Genomic DNA, 23,337 nt, shown 5'->3' on the forward strand with positions numbered 1-23,337 from the left:
TCACTAAATGGTGAGAAAGTTGACCTCTTTTATCATCAAAATATTTACTTAAGAGAGTTTTAAAATTGCTTGCTCATAACAGTGTAGAAAGCACTGCTAGCTAGAGTATCAACATATACACTTATTTTAAGTGTACAATTTATTGACACTACAAATGTATGCCACTCATAACCTATCTCTCTATCAAAATATAAAATATTTGCATCAACTACCTTACAAAGTAAGGAAATATTCAGAGAATTATAGGGGCCTTGCAAAAGGACAGAGAAAGGCCAGTGGGAGAACTAGATTAAAGGATCTCCCTTTGGCCAAATATGGGACTATGTGAGAATCCAAATAAAAATGTGTAGTAATTGATGGTACCCTCCTGTATAATAAGGAATTTATAAGTTCTAATACTATGAATGAATGAAAAGGAGAATTTCTACTTGATAGTCAAATGCCAACTATTATGTCTTAAAGGAATGATTAAGTTAGAAAATAATTAGTGAATGCTAAAACTTGTGACTAATGTTTGTTGAGAAATGGGATAGTTAACATAATCTCATTTTATCTCCCCACAAATCATTTATGAAGGAAAAAATTACCAAATTTTCGATGGGGAAACAGAAGGATATGATACCACTGTAACAAAAATTATTGCTACTGCCATCAGTATAGGCATAACGTGATATCACACTACTCCTGATACAGTGCACTAAAGAGGACAGAACATGACCTCTGAGAAATATGCCTGCTGGAAGTGCATGCCTGAAACTAATCATTAAGAAATATCAGACAGACCAAATGGAAGACATTATTCAAATTGTTGGCTTATATTCTTTAAATATCCCAGTGTCGAAAACATCTCAGAAAGACTGAGAAACTGTTTCATGTTAAACCAGAAAAAAGATACAACTAAATGGAATGCTTTTTATCTTGCATTAAATCTTGGAGTCAGGAGAGGGACGTAGCTATAAATGATGATGTTGGCACAGTTGAGATTTGAACTTGGATTGTGGTCAGTGGTCCCCAACCTTTTTGGCACCAGTTTCATGGGTGACAATTTTTCCAGCCACTGGGGTGGGTGGTGATGGTTTTGAGATTATTAAAACTCATTACATTTATTATACACTTTATTTGTCTTAATATTACTACATCAGCTGCACCTGAGATCATCAGGCATCAGATCCCAGAAGTTGGGGATACCTGGGTTAGATACTATTGAATTTCCTGTTTTTGATTATTTTGGGGGGGTTGTGTAAGATAAAGTCTTTGTTATAAGGAAGTACATGTTGATACATTTTAGAGTCAAGAATCACTTTCTCTTCAATTTATACTCAGTGTTTCAGAAAAAGAAAAAGTATGTGCATATATACAATTTTAAAAATCACCCAAAAAGTCACATCAACTGTATATATTTATGATTGGTAATTTTTTAATTCCATAACTCTTATCTTACTGATGAGCAGCATAGGTAAAAATGCATTATGAGTAATAGAAAATTAAAAGTTTTTGAGGATTTTATTTTCATTCCACTGTTTGATGAATCTTAATTTTTTTTTTTTTTTAGTTTTTCACTACTGTTACATCCTATGAAATACAAAATTGTACTTAACATTTTGTAACAGTGCAGATCTTTGATACCTCAGTGTATCTTTTAGGTGAAATTATTTACAATTCATAAAAATGCTTGTCCCCAGTGTGTACTTGGACAATTATGTACATATATATTTGGTCTGAGTATACATAAGTAACATGTTTACTATTTTGACAACTTCTGTCAAATGGTTTTATTATGTATATATTTCTACAAATGTTGTGAGTAACTGCTGGTGATTGGGAATGCCTGTTTCTGAACACCTTCCTCGTTACCTGATCTCAATCTGACAAATAATAATGAAATCTTATTTTAATTTGTGCATATTCTCATATGCTTTATAGAAGGCTTATTTTTATTATCCATGTCTCTTGCCAGTTTTTCTACTTGGATTACTCTTTATTTGTGTTCATAGAACTTTTTATGACTATATAAATGAACACTTTTGTTATAAGAGGTTGTTTATCATTTTATAACTAGTCTAAAGTGAATTTTGCTCCTTGAAGAGGTTCGAACCTCTCAGGGTTACTTGAGATGCTGTCTCCTGAGCTTGCAGTCCTAAAAAATTCCTACCAAGTAAAACATAACTCTCAAAAAATTAAAATAAATTTTGTGTCCATTACAATTTTTTTTTTTTAATCTATTGAGTTTTTTTCCTCTTATAACTTTTTGGTTTGAAGTCATACTAGAAAGACCTTCTGAGGACAGGATTATTGAAGTTTTAAAATCTGTATTGCTTTATTGAATTTTATCAGTTCATTGTTTTAATTAAACTTTTAAATCTTACTTCTTCTGGGCAGCTGAAGACGGTGGTAAACACTTAACTACCTGTCTCCAAATATTTCCTCCAGAAACAATGTAGTACTAAAAGAAGGGTGTAAGAAATCTATGCACAAACCATGCTCACAACACAAGTTGAAAACAGGATGCTCAAACTCGAAAATAATTGTAAATATAAAGAGAGAAATCACCAGTTCCCAGCTTGTTATCTCTCACACTCATTTCTACTCCCAACCCTCCAGCAAAACTTTATGATGAGTAAAGGCCAACCATCCAGATCTGTAGAGAACCCAGAAAATGGAAGCTAGCAAATGGAGCAACGGTTGGCCTACACTGCAAGAAGGCTAATTCTACACTAAATGTAATGACTTTAGTAAGGAATGGATAACAAATCTTTTAGAAAAAAATGAATTATAAGGTTCCCCCAGGGAAAATCCAGTCAAATGAAAATTTACAAAGTATCGAAGAAGGTCAGGAAAGAACCAAGTAAATGAAAATGACACACAGAATAAAGTAAAAGTGTCAGAAGTACTGTTACATACTTGAAAGTCACTAAAAGAGCAAATCTTAAACCATCTCACTACAAAAATAGTAATTATGTGACATGGAGCTGTGAGCTAAAGCTATGGTGGTAATCACCTTGTAATATGTAAATGTATCAACAGTATTGTACACCTTAAGCTTATACATTGTTCTGTTAGTCTTAAAACTGGAAAAAAAGTCAGAGAAAATAGTGTGAGAAATAATTGTAAGAAATAAAGGAAAACAAGACAAGGATCAAAGGACATTTAAAAGATTTGAGTACAGAAGTAATCCTAAAATAAAAATACAGGTCTTCCTGCTGCTGCTGTCTAGTCTCTTCAGTCGTGTCCGACTCTGTGAGACCCCATAGACGGCAGCCCACCAGGCTCCACCGTCCCTGGGACTCTCCAGGCAAGAACACTGGAGTGGGTTGCCATTTCCTTCTCCAATGCATGAAAGGAAAAGTGAAAGTGAAGTCGCTCAGTCATGTCCGACTATTCACGACCCCATGGACTGCAGCCTACCAGGCTCCTCCGTCCATGGGATTTTCCAGGCGAGTGGGTACTGGAGTGGGTTGTCATTGCCTTCTCCACAGGTCTTCCTAAGTACCAAAAAATATATTTTTTATTAAAAAGCAAGGAATACCTGTTTCTCAGAGAAATAAATATATAACAAAATACACATAAAATGTTATCACAGAATTGAGACTGAAAATAAATTAGTCATACCAATAAATGTGAATGTGCTTAATCCACCTTAAGGCTACACCTTGAAAATTTTAAACCTATCAAACAACTTCCTGTCAAAGGATAAGTGAATACACACTGAAATGATAGAATTTGCAAAATAGCCATAGTAAAAATCTACTACATATCAACCTGTGGAATACACCTAAAAGTGGTCAGAAACGCAGCAGACAATATGAACCAACTCTCAGGAGATCCAAATATTAGAGATAACATATAGACATTTTAGCAGATTAGAAAATATAAAATGAAAAAATTAATCCCAAACTCTACAACTTGAAACATAACTGAAAATAAAATCTCATCTAGGTTCAAGAGAAGGAAAAATTTAGCTGAATAGAGACTTAGGGAATTGAATGATAAGCAGGAAGAAGATGAGAATTGCCTCTTTAAACAATAGTGGTTTGAACTGAGCAGGTCCACTTACACATATATTTTATTTTGTGCATACTACAGTACTACATGATCCACAGTTGGTTGAATTTTTGAGTGTAAGAGCTAAGGATACGGAGGACCAGCTGTAAAGTTACACACGGATTTTAAACTGCATGGAGGGTCAAGTGCTACTATGCCCCACAATGCTGAAGGGTCAACTATATGCAGGTCCAAGGAAAAATATAATGGAAGATAGGAGACAGGCAGCAGAGTGAAAAAGTCATTTTGGTGGTTTGTTTTTTCTTATTTTATTTTGTGGACTAATTTTTTAAAACATTGAAATATAGTTGATTTACAATTAGTGCTGTATAGAAAAGTGACCCAGTTATACATATATACATTCTTTTTCATATTATTTTCCATTATGGTTTATTGTAGAATATTAAATACAGTTCTCTGTGCCATACAGTAGGATCTTTTTGTTTGCCCATTCTACATATACCAGTTTGTATCTGCTAATCCCAAACTCCCAGTTAATCCCTCTCCCATCCCTCTTCCCCTTGGTAACCACCAGTCTATTCTCTGTCTGTGATTTTAGATAAGTTTATTTGTGTCATATTTTAGATTCCATATGTAAGTGATATCATATGGTATTTGTCTTTTTCTTACTGACTTCATCTGGTCCCATCACCTCATGGCAAATAGATGGGGAAACAGTGGAAACCGTGAGAGACTTTATTTTGGGGGGCTCCAGAATCACTGCTGATGGTGATTGCAGCCATGTAATTAAAAGATGCTTACTCCTTGGAAGGAAAGTTATGACCAACCTAGACAGCATATTAAAAAGCAGAGACATTACTTTGCCAAAAAAGGTCCGTCTAGTCAAGGTTATGGTTTTTCCAGTGGTCATGTATAGATGTGAGAGTTGAACTATAAAGAAAGCTGAGTGCCGAATAATTGATGCTTTTGAACTGTGGTGTTGGAGAAGACTCTTGAGAGTCCCTTGGACTGCAATAAGATCCAACCAGTCCATCCTAAAGGAGATCAGTCCTGGTTGTTCATTGGAAGGACTGATGTTGAAGCTGAAACTCCAATACTTTGGCCACCTCATGCGAAGAGTTGACTCATTGGAAAAGACCCTAATGCTGGGAAGGATTGAGGGCAGAAGGAGAAGGGAACGACAGAGGATGAGATGGCTGGATGGCATCACCAACTCGATGGGCATGGGTTTGGGTGGACTCTGGGAGTTGGTGATGGACAGGGAGGCCTGACGTGCTGCGATTCATGGGGTCGCAAAGAATTGGACACGACTGAGCAACTGAACTGAACTCACTTAGTATGATAATCTTCAGTTATATCCATGTTACTGCAAATGGCGTTTTAGTCTTTATGACTGCGTAAGTATTCCATTGTGTATATGTACCACGTCTTCTTTATTCATTCATTGATGGACATTTAGATTGCTTCCATGTTTTGGCTATTGTAAATAGTATTGCTACAAACACAGGGGGATGCATGTATCCTTTGAATTATAGTTTTGTCTGGCTAGATACCCATAAGTGGGAATGCTGGATCATATAGTAATTCTATTTTTAGTTTTCTGAGGAACATCTATACTGTTTTCCACAATAGTGTAGGAGGGTTCGCTTTTGTCAACACCCTCTCCAGCATTTATTTGTAGAGTTTTTGATGGTGGCCTTTCTGAGATGATACCTCATTGTAGTTTTGATTTGTATTTCTCTAGTAAATAGTAGTGTTGAGCATCTTTTCACGTGCTTGTTGGCCATCTGTATGTCTTCTTTGGAGAAATGTCTCCAACCCAACATTTCTGTTGGGTTGTTGTTTTGTTGTCAAGTTGTATGACCTGTTTGTATATTTTGGAAATTAAGCCCTTGTCAGTCACATCATTTGCAAATATTTTCTCCCATTCTGTAGGTTGTCTTTTGTTTATGGTTTTCTTTGCTGTGCAAAAGCTTGTTTGATTAGGTCACAGTTGTTTGTTTTCATTTTTATTTCTATTTCCTTGGGAGGCTCAGAGTGAAAAGGTCATATCCTTATGTAATTGGAGTCATAGAGGACAGGAGGGAATAACCATATTATTATAAGTAAGAGATTTTTCCAAAACAAAAAAGATGTCATCTCATAGATTTTAAAACTCTACGGGATAAACATAAACTCTAACAGGATAAATACAAGCTTATACATATGCACATCAGTAAAACTATTGAAAACAAAAGTAAAGAGAAAGTCATACAGCTAGAAAGACAGAAAAACAACCACTTCTAAAGGAGCAATGTTAAATACAGCAGCAGCAGCAGTTACAGAATTTAAAGATTTTCACATAGATGCTAATAAAATGTTTCATTAGTAGACCAGAACTCATTTTACTAAAAGAAAATTTTTCAGGCAGAAGAGAATGTCAGATGGAAGCACAGAGATGGGGAACAAAGGACAGCAGACAGAATAAATATATGGGTACATGTAAATGTGTGTTGGGCTTCCCTGGTAGCTCAGAGAGTACAGAATCCACCTCTAATGCAGAAGACCTGGTTTGGGAAGATCCTCTGGAGAAGGAAACAGCAACCCACTCCAGTATTCTTGCATGGAAAATCCCATGGAGAGAGGAGCCTGGTGGGCAACAGTCCCTGGGGTCGCAAAGAGTCAGACATGACTGAATAACTAACACTTTCTGCTTTCAAATGTGTGTTGCCTACAGGTATGCTTTTTTTAAAAAATTGTACATCCCTAATAATTTGTTTTTAATTGAAGATTTGTAGCAACCCTACATCAAGCTGGTCCATTGGTGGCATTTTTTATTACTATATTTGTTTCAGTGATCTGTGATCAGTGATCTTTAATGTCACTATTATGATTGTTTTGGGGCACCACGAACCACAGCCATATAAGATGGTCGATAAATGTGTTTTGACTGCTCTACGAAACTGACTGTTCCCCCATCTCTCTTCCTATCCCCAGGCTTCCCTCTTTCCTAAGACACAACAATATTGAAATTAGGTCAGTTAATAACCCTACAATGGGCTCTAAGTGCTGAAGTGAAAGGAACAGTTGTACATCTCTCACATTAAATCAAAAGCTGGAAATGATTAAGCTTAGTGAGGAGGGCATGTTGAAAGTTAAGATATGCTGAAAGCTAGGCTTCTTGTGCCAAACACCTAGCCAAGTTGTGATGGCAAAGGACAGGTTCTCAAAGGAAATGAAAAATCTTTACAGTGAACATACGAATGGTAAGAAAATGAAACTGCCTTATTGCTTATAAGGTAAAAGTTTTCGTGGTCTGTAGAGAATATCAAACCAACTATGACATTCCCTTAAGCCAAAACATAATCTAGTGCAAGGTCCGAACTGTCTTTAATTCTGTGCATTGTTCTTTTAGCTAAAAGGCTAAAAGAAGTGAGAAAGCTGCAGAAGATATGTTCGAAGCTAGCAGAGGTTGGTTCATGAAGTTTAGGAAAACAACACTCTGCATTATAGTTATATAGAGAACACTGTATCAACAGTAGAATACATCTGCTTTTCAAGTACACATGGAATATTTTAAAAAGTTGACCATAGGTGGAACATCAAGGTCAAAAATTTTAAATTTTACAATGTATAGTTTTTGACCACCATGGAATTAATTTAAAAAACAATTACAAAAACAGAACTGGAACAGAATACAACTTTTGAAATTTAGGAGTGTGTATTAAATCACTTGTCAAAGAAGAATCACTGTGAAAATGAGAAAATATTTTTAGCTAAATGAAGATGACATATCAAAACGTGGAATTCAGCTTACATCTTTCTTGCTGAGCAAGAAAGGTAGCAGCTAAACCTTAATGCTATGAGGATGAAAGGCTGACATTACATGAGTTTCACATCAGGAAATTAGAGAGCAGCAAACTATACCAACATAAATGAGAAGCAAAGAAATAATAAAGATAAATATTAAAATCAATGACCTGTCAAGCAGATTTAAGAATCAGCAAAGGCATAAGTTGGTTCTCCAGAAAGGATAATAAAATTGATAAATCTCTGTCAAAAATAATGAAGAACAAAACAGGTATTACATAACCCATGTCAGGAGTAAAAAAGAATATAGTGCTATGGATCTAATGAACTTAAAAAAATAGTAATAAAGGATATTATGAATATTTTAAGCAAATAAGTTTGAAATTTTAGAGTCAAATTCCTCAAGGTACACAGCTAAACAAAACTGGCATACACCCTTACACAAATAGAAAATCTACATAATCCAATATCTAGAAAAAATGAACCTGAAATTAAAGACCTTCTCATTTAGAAATTCAGACCCACATTGTTTCACTGATAAATTTTCTAAACACTTAAAGAAGAAATGACACATAAAATCTGACAGAAAACGGAAAAAAATTGAATGTTTCCTTAGCCCAGTTTTAATTTCTTTTAATTGAAATATTGGTGACATATAACATTGTGTAACAGCCCAGTTTAAGTTTGAAAGGAAAACCTAGCAATATTACTCAAAAGGAGTATTACAGGTCATTTTTTTTAATGAGGGTATATTCTAAAATCTTCAAATATTAGAAAATCAAATCCTAGTGATACATATATACATACATATCATGGCAAAGTTGAATTTATTTCCAGAGTTGTGGGATTGATTTAGTATTTGAAAATCAGTGTGATTCACCATATTAATATTAGGGAAAAAAGTGAGATGATCCTCTCTATTGATACAAAAAAAATCACTTGATAATACTCAAAGTTCATTCATGAGGACTTTTAAAACTTTCAGCAAGCTAGGGAAAGAGGGAAACATTTAGAACCTTATTGAAAGTATCCGCACAAACCCTACAGTAAACATTCAAAACCTTCTCCTGGCACTTGGGAATATGTTAGAGCTCACCAATTCCAAATCCAACATCTAAAAAACCTTATAGAGTGCATTTAGGCAAGAGGAAAAAGATGTGAAATGAAAATATAAAACTGTCACAAATGATGTGATTTGCATATAGAAAAGCGAAAACTGCATGTGAACTCTAGGAATTAATAATCATTTCAGCAAGGTCTTTTTCAGTACTTGTTCATATACAGAAATCAATTCTATTTGTATTTAAGAGTAATAAAATATTAGAAAAATAGAATTTAGTGAGCAAATCACTTACGTCAAAACATCCATATACATCAGAATAAATCTAACAAAAGTATAGGCGATCTCTACACAGAAAACCATAAAAAAACATTTGGACTCTTCCTTAGCTCTAAATCAATTGAAAGAATCAATTTTTATGATATAAATTGTCTCCATATTGATATAAAATTCAATGTAATCCCCATAAAATCCCGGCAGATTGTCTTATGGAGATTAAGAAATTGACCTGACATAAAATTGGGTTGACCAAAAAGTTTGTCTGGGTTTTCCCATAATATCTTACAGATAAACTCGAACTTTTTGGCCAACCCCATGTTTACGTCAGGTAATAGTTTCTACAATAACTATATGTAATACTGAGCTTCCCAGGTGGCCCTAGTGGTAAAGAACCTGCCTGCCAGTGCAGGAGATGAAAGAGACACCGGTTCAATCTTTGGGTCTGGAAGATGCCTTGCAGTGGAACGTGGCAACCCATTCCAGTATTCTTGCCTGTAGAATCTCATGGACAGAGGAGCCGTGGGGTTGCAGAGTCAGACACAACTGCAGCAACTTCCCACACACGCGTACATGTATATATAATACTTTAGCATAAACCAAACAGATTTTCAAAGGCTTTTCTTTTAAATACTCTCAAAAAACAAAAAACTCAACTTGAATAAAAAATGAGATGCCACGTCCTCAAATAAGGAGTTATCATTCATAAAGGTATTTCTTTTCCTTAGATTATCTTGTAAATTTAATTAGATTCCAATGAAAACTACCATCAGAATGGTTGTTGTTTTGTGCCTAATACATTTGGAGCAATAAAAAAGCAGGAGCTTGAACAAACCTGAGAAAGATGAGCTCTTTTAGTGGAACCTAACAAGTGTTAAAAATAGTTAAAATAATTCAGAAAAAAGAAAAAAATGTACTGTTTAAAAAACCAAGTGAATTTAATATATGTAAAATAGTTGGTTTAATTCTACTGGGAATTTTTATTTCTGGTGACTTTGTTGTTCAGTTGCTCAGTTAAGTCTGACTCTTTGCATCCCCATGGACTGCAGCATGCCAGGCTTCCCTGTTTTGCAGTAACTCCTGGAATTTGCTCAGACTTATGTCCATTGAGTCGATGATGCCATCCAGCCCTCTCATCTTGTCATCCCCTTCTCATCATGCCCTCAGTCTTTCCCAGTATCAGTCTTTTCCAATGGGTTAGCTCTTCGCGTCTGGTGGCCAAAGCACTGGGGCTTCGGCTTCAGTCCTTCCAATGAATATTCAGTTTGATTTCCTTTAGGATTGACGGGTTTGATCTCCTTGCAGTCCAAGGGACTCTCAGGAGTCTTTTCCAACACCACAGTTCAAAAGCATCAATTCTTCAGTGCTCAGCCTTCTTTATGGTCCAATTCTCACATCTGTACATGACTACTGGAAAAACTATAGCTTGGAATATATGGACGTTTGTGGGCAAAGTGATGTCTCTGCTTTTTAGGATGCTGTCTAGGTTTGTTACAGCTTTTCTTCCGAGGAGCAAGCGTCTTCTAATTTCATGGCTGTAGTCACCGTCTAACAGTGATTTTGGAACCTGAGAAAAGAAAAGTCTGTCACTGTTTCCATTTATTCCCCATCTGTTTGCCATGAAGTGATGGGACCAGATGCCATGATCTTGGTTTTCTCAATGTTGAGTTTTAAGCCAACTTTTTCATTCTCTTCTTTCACTTTCATCAAGAGGCTTTTTAGTTCCTCTTCACTTTCTGCCATAAGGGTGGTGTCATCTGCATATCTGAGGTTATTGATATTTCTCCCGGCAATCTTGATTCTAGCTTTGCTTCATCCAGCCTGTCATTTTGCATGATGTAGTCTGCTGACTTTAAAAGACAATATTTTGTCCATCTCTTTTTAATGGGGTATCCATGAGGAGAGAAGGAGTCAGTAGTTTAATTTTTAGTAGTAATGGCAATATTATAGAAGTTTTTTACATGTGTCTGTAGAGACACATTACACATAATTATGTGTATGTCACATGTAATTATAATTAATATATACATAAATTTATAAATCATCTATACATACATCATTAGGAACCAAGATTATGTAGTATCAGGAAATTGATGGTAATGCTAATATGGTTAAAACTATTACATATATAAATATAATGTACATGTATATAGTGTGAAGAGAAATGATTTGTCATTAAGATAACATTTAATTGGATGTAATTAAATTTACAACAAATTGTAATTAATATAATACAGTTAATAATATATATATTATGGTCTTTCAGAGTCTTTTTTCCCCAATGACTAAGTAAAGCTATAGGGCAAAATTTGAATAGAATATATCATCATTTGTCTTAAAATTATTTCCCAGGTTGGTTCATTTTATGAAAAAGTGTGTTTCTTAGGGCTGTTCATTGAAAAAGCTTAGAAGTAGTTTTAATAATTCTTTGTGGCTATAAGAGCATGCCCAGATTATGGTGAGTAAATATTATTTCCCCAGTAAAAGGATATAGTGAAAGTGAAGGTCGCTCAGTCGTGTCCAACTCTTTGTGACCCCATGGACTATACAGTCCATGGAATTCTCCAGGCCAGAATACTGTAGTGGGTAGCCTTTCCCTTCTCCAGGGGATCTTCCCAAACCAGGGATCGAACCCAGGTCTCCCACATTGCAGGCAGATTCTTTACCAGCTAAGCCACCAAGGAAATAATAGATTATATCACATGTGGAGTAGGAAATGCATTAGGCTAGCAATTCGTGTCAGAAAGCAAAGAAATATCAAAAAACTATTGAGAATTCATCAGAAGTTTGTAACTTAAAAGGGATAACTTGGCTATCAAAAAATAGTGTTAAAATTTTTTAACAGAAATTGAGTGTTAGTCACTTGATGGTGTCTGACTCTGTGACCTCTTGGACTGTAGCCGGCCAGGGTCCTCTGTCCATAGAATCCTCCAGGCAAGAATACTGGAATAGGTTGTCATGCCCTTCTCCAGGGGATCTTCCCAGTCCAGGGATCGAACCTGGGTCTCCCACTTTGTAGGCAGGTTCTTTACTATCTGAGCCACCAGGGCAGCTTTTAGCAAGAGGGGATACTGAAATTGAGTAAAAACTTTTTCTCTACATTTGTTACAGTGATCTCCTTTGATCTCTTAATATGATTACTAATAGATTTTTATAATACTAAACTACCCTTTGTTATTGTACTGCTTAAAGGCTGTGGTGTAATTTAACAGACACAAATTCCATAACACAGACCATGACTGTTAATGGTAACACTATTTTCAACATTGAGTAGTCTGTTTTTAATGATGGAGAATGTGCTATGCTTAGTTGTTAAGTCGTGTCTGACTCTTTGTGATCCCATGGACTACACTCTGCCAGGCTCCTCTGTCCATGGTATTTCCCAGGCAAAAATACTGAAGTGAGTTGTCATTTCCATCTCCAGGAGGTCTTGCCATCTCCAGGAGGTCTTGCCGACTGGGAGGTCAAGTCTGCATCACCTGCATTGGCAAGTGGATTCTTTACTGCTGAACCACCAGGAAAGCCCCTTACGTACCTACTAAAGGCTTGCTCTGAGCTATTTGTTATATTTTTTTCTGTTTTTCTAGACTTGATAACTGAGTTTAGGATTCTTGCATTCATTATTTTGTAGTGAGATGTTACCTTGTGATTCAATTTCTAGGACTCTCTTTTCATTTATGTATCCAGATTCTGTGGGCCTTGGGGCTTTAGAGGTGGCTTAGTTGTAAAGAATCTGTCTGCTAATGCAGGAGACTCTGGTTCGATCCCTTGGTCGGGAAGATCTACTGGAGAAAAAAATGGCAACACACTGTAGTATTCTTGTCTGGAAAATCCCATGGACCAGAGGAGCCTGGTGAGCTACAGTCCTTGGGTTGCATAGAGTTGGACACGTCTTAGCAAGTAAACAACAGTTCTGTGAGTCTTAGTACTTGAAGGCTGTGAACTCTTTTTCTGCATTTGGTGGAAGATTTATTTTTTTAACCTGTAAAGAGTCTTCCATTTAAATCCATTGTGATTGTTGTCAGGTTTGGGTTTACTTTTACCACATCATGTCATTTGTATATCTTCTACTTTTTTTTCTCTCTTATTATTTTTTCTCTATATATAACATAGTATGTTCTTTTTTCCACTCTCAACTCCCTCCCCAATACTCCTTTAGATACAGTGTATTTGGTCTATTCTTTTCATGCTAATTCTAGGCTTCTTAAAAATAACTAAAGTTAATAAGTTAGCAAAGTTGATACAAGGTTATTACTGGTGACTGTTAACAAAACATAATTGCTTTTGACCAGTAGTTTAGTAATACTTACTCATTTCACGGATTTTGTCTTATAGTATTATTTTATGCAGTCTTTGTTTGCTCATATTTAACCATGTATTTAGCGTTTCTTTGCTTTAGTTATTTCTTGGATTTGAGACCTTACTTATGGTACCATTTGTGTAACATCTTGAGGCACATCCTTTAAATTTTTCTTTAATAAAGGGGTTTTGTTGGTAAACATTTCAGTTGGGTATATTGTTTTTTTTTTCTTTTTCTTTTTCTTTCTTTTGCCTGAAAATAGCTTTATTTTGTATTATTCTTAAGGATTATTTTGCTATGAATGCATTTAGGAGAAAAATCCTTTTTTTCTCAGCAGTCAATGTATTCTGTTTTCTGGTATCCATTGTATTTTGAGAAGTCAGTTATTATTTTAATTGCCCCTCCTTTATAGCCGATCTTTATTTTTCTTCCGGCTGCACTGAAAATCTGTTTATCTTTTCTGTGTGAATTTACAGTTGTAGTTTCTAAGTATACTGCTTCAGATTTGTTGGAGCCTTTTGGGCTGTTTTGTTTTTTGGTTTGTCTGTGCTAGGTCATTGTCGTGGCACAGGGTCTTCTGTAGTTATGGAGCACTGGCTCTAGAGCTTGTGGTCTTAGTTACCCCAGAGCATGTGTGATCTTAATTTCGTAACCAGTGACTAAACCCACATCCCCTGTACTTGAAGGTGGATTCTCAACCACTGAACCACCAGGGAAGTCCCTTTCATGGACATTTTAGAATAGCTTATAAAAATAATCTCAGTTATTTTCTCTTTGGACATCATCTTCATTTTTCTATTATCACCTTCTTGAACTTGGTTTAAATATGTTAAATATTTTCAGCTAATTCTCTGTATTTCTTAAGATTTTTTTTTTCTTCTTTTTCATCTCATTCTGACTTTGTACTCCATACTATTTTTTAGCTCTGTTTTCCTAATTCACTAATTCTCTGTTTAGTTACTTCTTAATGTCGACTTAAAAAATGCACAATGTGAGAGTTTTAAGTTAAGTTTTATTTGGGCAAAGTGAGGACTATAGCTCAGGAGATAGCACCTCAGATAGCACTGAGAAACTGCTCCAAAGAGGCAGGGAGGAAGGTCCCTATGTTTGTGATTTGGGTGAAGAGAGACTACATGCAATCAAGCATGTGTTTTTGTGCAGAAGCTTTCTGCTAGTCATGAGGAGCGGTCGTCATCATGAAAGATGTTAGTGTTTTTCTGGATATGAGATACAAGAATTGGGCTCATAAAATTGGCTCCTGTAAGTATCTGACTATCTAAAGACCTAGTCTGCTTCATTTTTCTTTTTTACTTTCTCTCTTTCACTTTGGGTAATTTCTGTTGACCTGATTGCATCAGGTCTAGTAATCAAAGGCATTCTTCATCTTTAGTACCATGTTTTTGTTTCTGACATTTTCATTTTGCTCTAATATCTTTCTTAGGTCTGGTCCATCTGTCTAGTTGTATTGTCCACATTTTCTACTGAACCATTACCATATTAATTATAGTTTTAAATTCTGTCTGATGTTGATCTGGGTCTTTCTTAATTTTCATTGATTGCTCTGTTGATTGCATTGTCTCTTGGCAGTGGATTGAGTAGTTTTTTAAAAATTCTTTTTATGTGAGTTACTGTTTTGTATTTGATACTAAATATTGTGTATTGGGGCAATAAAGACAGAAGGTAGATAGTGTTTAGGCCTGGAGAGGAACACATTTCTTCTGATAAAATTGAGCTAGGTTTTGACTTTATTGTTGTTATGGTTACCTTCTGTACATCAGTAGTTTCAATTTTCTCTACTGTTACTTTTGTGTTCAGGGCTGAGACTGGTTTTTTGAAAAATTTTTCTGAGTGTTCCTGTTCCACCGTCACTTTTAGGCCTTCTATGTGCTCTTGTGTTTCAGACAGGATATATCTCCATGTTCTCATCCTTCTTTCTAATGTAGATGGCTATTTCTTGTTACTTACTATTTGCTAGCCCGGTGGGGGGGGTGTGGGAGGGGTAGGCACTAGGGGAGGATTTTTTTTTTTTTTTTTTTTTTTTTTTCCTGATCAGTCTTTATCGGTTTGGTTGCTATTTATAATCTCTGGCTCATTTTCAAATTTTTTTGTTTGTTTGTTTTAAGTTGTTTTTTTCTTTATCATAGCTTTATATTTTCTGATACTTCCAATATATTGGAATATTTGCAGATATGATTCTACAACCTTTTTCTGTCCGTTGTTGTTCATCATGTCTCTTAGGTTTTGTTGTAGTTGAGGTTGTTTTTTTTTTTTTTTTTCTTTCTGTTTTTAGTTTTGGGGTTTTCGTGGGGGGCAGTTATTTGTGACTTAATGTGTCTTGAACTTTTAGGTGTGGGGATTCTTTGAGGTTTGGGTTAAAGTTGCATTCTTGCAAAGAGGTTTTAGATTTGTTTTTGCCTGTTGCATGTAAGTATGTTTTTTGTCCTAAAATTCTTTGAGTTTTCTTATACACTTAAAGTATAATGAGTTAAAACTATAGACCTGCATTAAGGATGGCCTCTGTCTTGAATTTCCCCTACCCTCAGCAGGTCTTTTCTCAGTCCCAAGCAGTTTTTCTTCCTCTCCCTTCTGCAGGATAGACTTAAACCTTGCAATGAGGATGTAGCTCTTTGAGATGAGTGAGTCTCTTATGCATTCCCTGTCTTTGGTGGGTTCTCTAACCATCAAAGTGGAAAGTCTTGCCTTTAAAGTGGAAAAATCATCTGGTAGATTGGGTCTTTGTTGCTAGCCTACTTCCTGGTATTTTGCCTTCACTTCATTCTTTGCATTTGGATTCCTACTTTTGTGCCATTTCAGTATGTGTTTACGAGATTTCGCTTTTTAAATCTAATCTCACATTTCATTTGTATTCAGCAAGAGTTTAATCTTTTATACATTGTTTGCTTTTTTCTTTTCATTTGGTACTTTTGCCCACATTTTTGATGCTTAGAAACTCCTTTCCTAATTATAATTTACTACTGTTTCCATCTTGAAAAATCCTTTATCATTTAAATCATTGTTTTTGCTAGATAAATGGTAAATATTAAAAGATCTAAGAATCATTATACTGGAATTTCACCTAAATAATCTAGCATATCCTGTGGGATAGGACGGTATGAAGGCAATGAACTTTTTAGTCACACTTAGTTTTTTGAATTGTTACTCATCCATTTGTGTGAAATAAAAAGTTTTATGAGACTCCATACCATCTGTTAACACAGAAAGAGTAGCTGTGTTGCGAGCCTTAAAGGATATAACTTATAGTTTCTGATGCTTGGCCTAGTGTAGTGATTTAGTAAATAAGACCATTTTGAATCTCAAAGAGGTGACATGTATTTGCTACCTGTACAAAGTTCTGTAGTTTTGAATTAGACTGCCAACCCTTGTGTCTTCTGGATTTTACCTTTCAGAAAAATAATATTCAATAAGTTATTCTGCCTGCCTGTATATTTGTTGAGTATCTTATGCATACTTGAAAGGGCTTAAAATCTTTAGGGAGAAAGAGAATTTAATGTAATGCCCATTTTGGCAAACATTTTGAATAAGTGAGCAAAGATGAATATAAATATAATGCAGTTGTTATACTAGAGAACTTGTAGTGAGGTGGGCTTCTCTAATAATTACAGCTAATATACTTAGTGCTGTAGAAGGGGTGGTGCCTTCTTGGAGCAGAGGTAGGGTTAGTTGAACTGGGTTATGAGGTATATATAGCTTGCCAAGATTTTAGCAGAGGAGGAATGACTTTTAGGCAAAAATAATACAAATGAATGCAAAGACCTGAAAGCAGTCCTGTTTATGAGAACTCTGGGTTGTGTACACGTAGTAAACCAGTCAAAGGAATGTCTCTTGTGGTTATTGAAGAGATGGCAATTGAGATGTTCTTACATGATTGGTAGTATTTCAGCATATGAAGATAAAATGGATAGGATAACAGAAATTAAAATAGGTTAAGTTGCTTAGCAGAATGTAAGTTACTTACGTATCAGTTCAGTTCAGTCTCTCAGTCGTGCCTGACTCTTTGCGATCCCATGGACTGCAGCACGCCAGGCGTCCCTGTCCGTCACCAGCTACTGGAATTTGTTCAAACTCATGTCCATCAAGTCGGTGATGCCATCCAACTATCTCATCCTCTGTCATCCCCTTCTCCTCCCGCCTTCAATCTTTCCCAGCATCAGGGTCTTTTCAAATGAGTCAGTTCTTCACATCAGGTGGCCAAAGTAGGGAACCATGAATAGTCACAGTGGCTTGACTGCTACTTACTCCTGAACACTCACACTGGAAACAGAACAGTTTAGACATTGATTCTTTCTGAGAAATCATCAAGAAGTTTTGCATATCTCATTGGAGCTTTTATGTGAGAGGATTTTTTGTGGGGAGGAGGATGTGGGAGCAATTTTTCCAGACTTCCTTGTGTAAGATAAAGTGCTAAAAATATTTCGGCAATGGAGCAAATATGGCTTGGAATATCAAATGTAATAGTTTAAAATTTAAAATTTATTTGGTATCCATTAGAGATCCATTGTAGCATTTTGAACAGGGGATGACATACTGTTTTATCGAGGTGATTTACCTGACTGTGCCAGATGGAACTGGAGAAGATCATGACAGAAGCAGTAAGTTTAGGACTGAAGTCATTAAAGCTTGACTAAGGAATGATGGTAGTGGGAATGAAAAAAAAAAAGACATTATGAAAGGGATTTCTAAAAAAACATTTGACAGTTTTGAAGAAATGATTGAAGGTAAGATTTGGAAGACAAGCAGAAGAGTTGGAAATGTTGAAATTTCATTCTAGGATGACTAGGAAATTTTTGATATCAGCAAGTGATACAACATTAGCAGGAGAAGTAGTTGTGGGAAAAAGCTGAAATTGTTGTTTGTTCTTCATTGAATGTGAAGTTGATTATAAGTCTACTTTAGAACATGTCAGTATGCCTTTGTAAAAGTGATTTTTTAAAATTATGGTGTAAATTGTAATTTTAGTAGATAGGCAAGGTAGTCTTTTTCTTTCCTTCCAGTTTTATTGAGGGATAACAATAAATATTTATTTTATTATCCTTCCAGTTTTATCTGTTGTATATATAAATTTATACAATTTACATACATCACTGTATAAGTTTAAGGCATAATGATTTGACTTACATCATGAAGTGATAAACACAATAAATTTAGTGACCGACCATCATCTCATGTAGATGGAAAGTTAAAGAAATAGAAACACATGTTTTTCTTGTGATGAGAGTGCTTAGGATTTACTCTCTTAACAGCTTTCATATATAACATGTGTGTTACTCAGTTGTGTCCGACATACAATAGTGTTTGTTTATTGTGTTGACATTACATCCCTAGTACTTATTTGTCTTATAACTGGAAATTCCTCCTTTTTTTTCTTTTTTTAAACCTATTTATTTTAATTGGAGGATAATTAAAATATCGTGATGGTTTTTGTCATACATCAGTATGAATCAGCCATAGTTATACATGTGTCTCTTCCATTCTGAAGCCCTCTTCCACCTCTCCCCAACCTATCCCTCCAGGTTGTCACAGAGCACTGGCTTTGGGTGCCCTGCATCATACATCAAACTCACACTGGTTATCTATTTTACATATGGTAACATACATGTTTCAGTGCGGCTTCACTTTCACTTTTCACTCTCATGCATTGGAGAAGGAAATGGCAACCCACTCCAGTGTTCTTGCCTGGAGAATCCCAGGGACGGGGGAGCCTGGTGGGCTGCCGTCTATGGGGTCGCACAGAGTTGGACGCGACTGAAGTGTCTTAGCAGCAGCAGCAGCAGCTATTCTCTCAAATCATCCCACCTTCTCCTTCTCCCACCAAGTCCAAAGGTCTGATCTGTGTTTGTTTTGCTACTCTGCATGTAAGATCACTGGCGCCATCTTTCTAGATTCCATATATATGCATTAATTTACAATATTTGTCTTTCTGACTTGCTTCACTTTGTTTAATAGTCTCTAGATTCATCCGCCTCATTAAAACTAACTCAAATGTGTTCCTTTTTATAGCTTTTCAGTAAGATTCCTTTTGCATTCTCATCCTTTTGAGTAATATTCCATTTTTGTATATGTATGACAACTTCCTTACCATTCATCTACTAGTAGACATCTAGGTTACTTCTATGTCCTAGCTATTGTAAATAGTGCTGCAGTGAACTTTGGGATACATGTGATGTGTCTTTTCCAGTTCTGGTTTCCTCAGGGTATATGCCCAGTAGTGGGATTGCTGAGTCGTGTGGTAGTTTTATTCCTAGTTTTTTTAAGGAAACTTCATACTGTTCTGCGTAGTGGTTTTATCAGTTTGTGTTCCCACCAGCAGTGTAAAAGGGTTCCCTTTTCTCCACACCCTCTCCAGCATTTATTGTTTGTAGACTTTTTGATAATGGCCATTCTGACCAGTGTGAGATGATTCCTCACTGTGGTTTTGATTTGCATTTCTCTAATAATAAGCGATGTTGAGCATCTTTTCATGTGTTTATTGGCCATCTCTATGTCTTCTTTGGATAAATGCCTGTCTAGGTCTTCTGCACACTTTTTGATTGGCTTGTTTGTTTTTCTGATACTAAGCTGCATAAGCTGCTTGCATATTTTGGAGATTAATTCTTTGCAGATGTTTCCATTGTTATTATTTTCTCCCATTCTGAGTGCCATCTTTTCACCTTGCTTATAGTTTCCTTTGTTGCGCAAGATCTGTTAAGCTTAATTAGGTCCCATTTGTTTGTTTTTATTTCCATTACTCTGGGTGTGGGTCATAGAGGATCTTGCTGTGATTTATATCAGAGAATGTTGTACCTATGTTTTCTTCTAAGAGTTTTATAGCTTCTAGTCTTACATCTAAGTCTTTAACCCATTTAGAGTTTATTTTTGTATATGGTGTTAGAAACTGTTCTTGTTTCATTCTTTTACACGTAGTTCACCAGTTTTCCCACACCACTTGTTGAAGAAACTGTCTTTTCTCCATTGTATATTTTTGCCTCTTGTGTCAAAGTTAAGGTGTCCATAGGTGCATGGGTTTATCTCCAGGCTTTCTGTTTTGTTCCATTGATCTATTTTTCTATTTTTGTGCCAGTACCTTACTGTTTTGTTGACAGTAGCTTTGTAGTGTAGTCTGAATTTAGGACGGTTGATTCCTCCAGTTCCGTTCTTCTACCCGCAGCCCTCATCTCTAGGAACCACAAATCTGATCTCTTTTACTGTGAGTTTGTTTGTTTTTGAAGTATAATCAACCCAGAACACTTAGGTTAGTTCCTCTTACCCAAAGTAGTGATTTGGTATTTCTATATATTTCAAAATAATCACCACAATAAGTCCTATTACCGTCTGTCACCATACAATGTTATTACATACTTATTGATTATATTCTTCACCCTGTGCATTTCATATCCATGAGTCATTTATTTTACAGTTGGATGGTTGTTCCTGTTAACATCCCTCACCTATTTCTATCCTTCCCCATCTCCTCTCCCTTGGCAATATCAGTGGCATAAGTGGCATAAGTTTTGAAAACAGGCTTGTATTCTAGATCACCTTTAATAAGTATCACTGTTAACGAGGCTGGGAAGTCACTGATCTTTTTGGATTTTCCCTTGTTCACCTTTAAATTGGAAATAGTAATACCTGATTACAGGGCTGTTGTGTAAACTGTTTAGTATAATGTATATGCATGCTGGCCTAAAGCCCTCAGTAAATGTTAGTTTTCCCTTCTTCCTTAGAAGATGCCAGCCTTATTTACTCTTGACTGTTTTCACACATTAAGATGGACACCAAAGAATAACACATAAAGCATTTTTGCTTCATTGTTTAGCAGTTCACTGAAAGCATAACCATGATTGGTTGCTAAATAAAATATGTGTATAACCAGGCAGTTTGTAATTAGACTAACTCAGATGTTGTGATTATTGAATGTGTAGGTGTAGTTAACAACCTTCATTTCTGGTAAGTGACTTTACTTAGGAGGATGTATGCTCATGTAAGCAAGAGAGACTGTTTCCTGGGAGGAAATTGTGGTCTCCAGATCTTTATAATGTCACCTTTAATCTTTTTGTACTCATGAACATTGTCCTATACAGACTCTTTTCTTGAGGCAGTTTCTTGCTTGAAGTAAATGAAGCGTCCTTATGAGCCTGTTAAAACTCCACAGACTGTCAGTAATATGGAAAAATTGGATGTTTAATCAGGAATGTGAACATGTGTTTCAGGTAGAGAATTCCAAAGATAATGAAGATAGTATTCTACAAAGAGAAATTCCTGCCAGACAGTCTCGAAGAAGGTTTCGGAAAATTAATTGTAAAGGAGAACGCCAGACTATTACTGATGATGTGGACATTAACAGCTGTCTTTCTGTGAGTATATTTAGGAACATTTTGTTGATATTCCTTAATGTTCATATACAGTATGAACATACATTTTTTGGTAATATCAGCATATATTTTTGGTAATATCAACACTTGGGGCTCTACACATAAAAGTTTGGGGCACGTAAATATATCTCTTAATTTTTAAAAATGTTTCTGCTGTGTTGACTTTGATAGAAATATTCTTACCAGTGAGGTACTTGTTTTTGTTTAAATGGTGTAAAACAATTTTTTTAATGTATCTTTTTAGACATGCTTGTGGATTTTCTTAACTTTTTTGTTGCTTGAACGGTGTGCCCTGAGTGTATGTGTGCCCAGAGAACTCAGAAAATAGACTCATTTGGGAGCTTTTTTTCTTTTATGCACTAAGGCATACAAAAGAAATAAAAAATATGTCAGTTCTTCCCTTCAGTTGTGGGGCAGTTATGCTACTGTATGCTGGTACAGAAATATATGCAAGTGTTAAAGGTATGTTTTCACAGGCAAATACTGAAAGATGATGATGAAATAAGTTCCATAAAACAAGAAAATCTTTTTAAGTCTTTAATATTTTAATGATAGATGCTGCTTTCCAGATTGAAAAGAATTGGATTGGCCAAAAAGTTTTTTCAGGATTTCCCATATAATCTTACGGGAAAAACTTGAACAAACTTTTTGACTAACCCAGTAGTTGAATCAAGGAATAAGGATAATTTAAGAAAGAATAAATCCAGGTATGTTTTATAAGTTTTCACAGGAAAGTTGATCCCCCAAAATATAAAAACAGCTTGGAGATTTAGTGTATTAAAATTCCCAAGGGTATATGTTCTTTTGGTTGTCAGAAACAGAAATTCATTCCATCTTAGAAATAAGGAGGATTATTTAGGGAGTTGTTTGTGTTAGAGTGTTAAATTTGAGTAGCTGTAAGGGTTTAGTCATTATTTGCCTAATTTCTTTGATTGAGCACATTCTGACAACAAGCAGTAACATATGAAGTAGTCCTCAAATTTTTTATTACCTAAAGTTCATTTCCTGTTCTTATTATTTAATGGTTTTTTGGTTTTGTTTTTTGGCTGTACCATTTAGTTTGCAGATCAGGGATTGAACTAGGGGCCATGACAGTGAAAGTGTCGAGTCTTAACCACTGGACTGCCAGGGAATTCCCACTTTTTATATAGTAGCTTTCCCTGTCACTAATTTTAGCTAATTCAAGTTTTAATTAAGTTTGGACTTATTACACAAATGATTCTTGTCTATTTTTGAAAAATTAAAAGTTGATTAGTCCCATCACTCAGTTATGGAACCACTAATGACATTTTGTATATTCTTGGATAAAACTTTCTGGGTCTTTTGTGGTTCCATATGAATTTTAGAATTTTTCCCCTAATTCTTTGAAGAATTTCCTATGTATTTTGGTAGAGATTGCAGTAAATCTGTAGATTGCTTTGGATAGTGTGGCCATTTTAAAATATTAGTTCTTCCAGTCTAAGAGCATGAGCTATCTTTCTACTTCTTTGCATCGTCTTCATTTTCCTTTATCAGTGTTTTATAGTTATCAGTATATAGGT

General features: G+C 35.5%; 1 protein-coding gene across 13 annotated transcripts in view; it reads left to right on the forward strand.

Annotated features, from left to right (window-relative positions):
- RAPGEF6 (Rap guanine nucleotide exchange factor 6) overlaps positions 1 to 23,337 on the forward strand; it is a 213,019-nt gene that overhangs the window by 61,667 nt on the left and 128,015 nt on the right. For all 13 annotated transcript variants that reach the window (XM_081500219.1, XM_081500221.1, XM_081500223.1 and 10 more), the window contains one exon: positions 21,635 to 21,778. In XM_081500219.1, coding sequence (XP_081356345.1) covers positions 21,635 to 21,778 — 144 coding nt within the window. The remainder of the gene's footprint in view (positions 1 to 21,634; positions 21,779 to 23,337) is intronic.

Source organism: Giraffa tippelskirchi, chromosome 6, assembly GCF_054371585.1.
Source record: "Giraffa tippelskirchi isolate mGirTip1 chromosome 6, T2T-mGirTip1v1.2.pri, whole genome shotgun sequence".
In the NCBI taxonomy this organism is placed as follows: Eukaryota; Metazoa; Chordata; class Mammalia; order Artiodactyla; family Giraffidae; genus Giraffa; species Giraffa tippelskirchi.